Genomic DNA, 3,311 nt, shown 5'->3' with positions numbered 1-3,311 from the left:
ATTAATCTTTAATCACTCCTCTGAGTAGATGACGACAAGACTGGCAGGAAGTCGACCCAGAATATTGGAGTCATGTGCTGGGGGTGATTGGTATAGATACCTCATGATGGCTGATAGGGGGGAGATCTTTAGATCCTTCTGTAATATTTCTGTTTCATAATTCACGTGGTGAATCCACAGCTTATGGGGGCCTGTTTCACAAGACAGAGACCTTACATGTTCGACCGATATATCGCCAAGGCCGATATGTCGACCGATATTTGGCATTTTTTCAAATATTGGCCACTGCCGATAAGTTTTTCTGTTTGGCCGATGCGTTCGAGGCGGGACTTTTATTTTGAGAGCGACAGCGCCTGAGCACACAGTGCTCACATTCTCCCTCTTGTTCGCCGTCATCTTAATACAGATAGAAGTCTGTCTAATAATCCGATAGAGGTGTTAAACAAAGGAATTAAAATGTAGGCCTATACAAAAAGTATTATAACGATTGCTTTTTTACTATTAGTAATAGAAAGGCAAACATTATAATACTTTCTCGTTTGCCGTCAGCATTCAGAAAATACGCATTTACATCATTTAAACAAATCTTTGAATGGCTAATGAAAATTTAATTTCACAAACCTTGCAAACTTAGTCGAATCCAGTTGTGAGATCTTGTGAAGTGTGCATGTGTATCCTGCACGATCGCGTGTTCTCTGCGTGACTTTTTTAACATTATAATACTTTCTCGTTTGCCGTCAGCATTCAGAAAATACGCATTTACATCATTTAAACAAATCTTTGAATGGCTAATGAAAATTTAATTTCACAAACCTTGCAAACTTAGTCGAATCCAGTTGTGAGATCTTGTGAAGTGTGCATGTGTATCTTGCACGATCGCGTGTTCTCTGCGTGACTTTTTCGGTACGTGCAAATCGAAAAATACTTTGTCATCTAAAGTATAAGTATGTTTATTTTACAAATTTATTTTTGAATCCATTTTCAAATGATTTCAAATTTCTTAAATATTAATTCAAATAAATACAATTATATCAGCTTTATATCGGCCATCGGCCACCCTGCTTTCCAAGATATTGGCATCGGCTGTAAAAAAACTAATATCGACCATTAATTTTTATTCAGGGTGCATGAAATTTAGAGTTAATACATTTATAAAAGATATATATATATTTCAAATAAATGCTGTTTTAAAAAAAAATCTAAATAACATATCATGGTTTCCACAAAAATATTCTTTTGTAAACTGTTTTTAACATAGATAATAAGAAATGTTTTTTGAGCATCAATCATGTGACATTGAAGACTGGAGTAATGGCTGCTGAAAATTCAACTTTGCCATCAGAGGAATAAATGATGGTATAGTGTATGTAACAAATGTGCAAGAGACAGGTAATATGTAGAATTTTGTGAATGAAGGGCATAGTAAGGGAAATCTCTCACACACACACACACACGCACTCATTCATTCCCTGTGTCTGGTTATAACCTTGGTTTTTTGCAGTCTTTAAAAATGTTTTTAGTATATCCCTATTCAGCCAACACAATTTCCTCTAAATCTTTGTGTGTGCGGCTGTGTGGGAGGATGTGGGCTTGTTTCAATAGGTCACATTGCATTGTCTATATGTTTTTCTACTGCTCTCTTTTTTTCGTTTAGCCTGTAAAAAAGCCTTACTGATAGCTATGATTATTCTTGGTCATAGATGTGAAACAGAATGACATGCTGTTGTTGTGCTGATATTTCACAAACCCTGCATATTACTGGTTGTGAAATTTTTTTTCTCTATAACTGAAATACTAGGAGCAAACAGTTCTGAGAAAGTGCTCCTTCTGATGTATTATCGTTTCCTCAGTCCCCCTGACAGCACACTGAAGTGTCTGCTTTCCTCCGCTGCCATGGCTTCCACACCTCCACCTCTCATGAAGAAGCACAGTCAGACTGATCTTGTGAGTCGCCTCAAGTCCCGAAAGGTCCTGGGTGTTGGTGGGGAGGATGATGATGGAGAGGTGCACAGGTCAAAGGTAACATCCCACTTGTCTGCACCTGCATTCATATTTGACCTCAATAGCAGTTATTCATGAAAGAAAATTTTTTTTCTTCATATTTTGAGATTGTTTCCTACATCGAAATATTCTAGTAGCTTTTTTGATTGTGTCTAATGTCTTTCTGGGGTTTAGTGCAACTTGAAGTGTATGCATTGATATTAATAATAATAACTATAGCTGCAAGCAGTAATTATTCGGGCTAAGCACTACAGAAGCAAGCAAGGCATCAAGCATCAGACCAACTGCAGCAGTGAGTAATTGAAGCCGTTTTAAGATGATTTTAGTCAAAATGGCTCAAAAATCATAAACACAACCACTAGTAAATTGATTTAATGGGTTATCACTTTTGCCCAAATAGGTGGTGCTGTTATTAAATCGATGTGGTGTGTTCTGTGTGAGGTGACAATGCACACACAAAGTTTGATGTCAATATGTCAAAGCTTTGCAGAGATACATCCAGTCATTTTGGCATCATGCCTCAAATATGTTGCTGCGCTATACAAAAATGGTTTTGTCTATCGACACGAAATCCATAACTTTTTGTCAGCACAGTCTGAAGATGATCTGACTCGAATTTGATGAAAATCAGAGATGCGGTCTAAGAGGAGTTTGAAAAAGTATAGGTTTTTAAAGAAAATCAAAATGGCAGACAGGACGTTCATCCAACTACCAAAATTGGTATCCCTGTTCTCGGCATGACCCAAAGAATATATTGAGACGGTTACAATTTGTTTCATTACAATAGGCTAATATAAAAGTTATTAGCTTTTTTTGGAAATTTCTTTATAACTTTTGACCACAAGCTGCCCCGAAACTTTATGAGTACCATCAGGGCAGGGTGCCGAAGACACATACAGAGTTTTGTAACGATACACGATACTATTTGAGAACGGTTTGACTAATGTACTTCAATTCTATAACTTTTTGCCAGCATAGTCTGAAGATGTTCTGAGCCAATTTTGGTGAAAATCAGACAAACCATCTAGGACGAGTTTGAAAAAGTAGTTTTTTTGAATTATTAAAAATTCTCGCAGTCGTATGGATTCAGAAGATTTGGATTACAGTGCACAAACAGTTTCATTTCGTAATTATGTTGCGTTTTTGGTGTATTTTATAATTCTATTGTCAGTCACAGCATGTCGGAGAAAACGCCTTTTGTGGCCCATGGCAAACAAAGTAAACATTACATGACAAGTAAAGGTTAAACGATTGCAGAAATTTTATTTATTTTAAGGTTTAAAGTGAAGTCTTGTTTAACATTATGTAGG

General features: G+C 36.5%; 1 protein-coding gene across 1 annotated transcript in view; it reads left to right on the top strand.

Moving 5' to 3' along the window:
- The window catches only part of LOC107754650 (tumor protein p53-inducible protein 11-like), a 38,923-nt gene that overhangs the window by 21,052 nt on the left and 14,560 nt on the right, over positions 1–3,311 (top strand). The window contains exon 2 of the mRNA XM_016571189.1: positions 1,851–2,019. Coding sequence (XP_016426675.1) covers positions 1,851–2,019 — 169 coding nt within the window. The remainder of the gene's footprint in view (positions 1–1,850; positions 2,020–3,311) is intronic.

This window comes from Sinocyclocheilus rhinocerous, unplaced genomic scaffold (genome assembly GCF_001515625.1).
Source record: "Sinocyclocheilus rhinocerous isolate Xijiao unplaced genomic scaffold, SAMN03320098_v1.1 scaffold742, whole genome shotgun sequence".
Lineage (NCBI taxonomy): Eukaryota > Metazoa > Chordata > Actinopteri > Cypriniformes > Cyprinidae > Sinocyclocheilus > Sinocyclocheilus rhinocerous.
The sequence above is the reverse complement of the archived record's forward strand: the minus strand, read 5'-3'. Positions and strand labels throughout refer to the sequence as shown.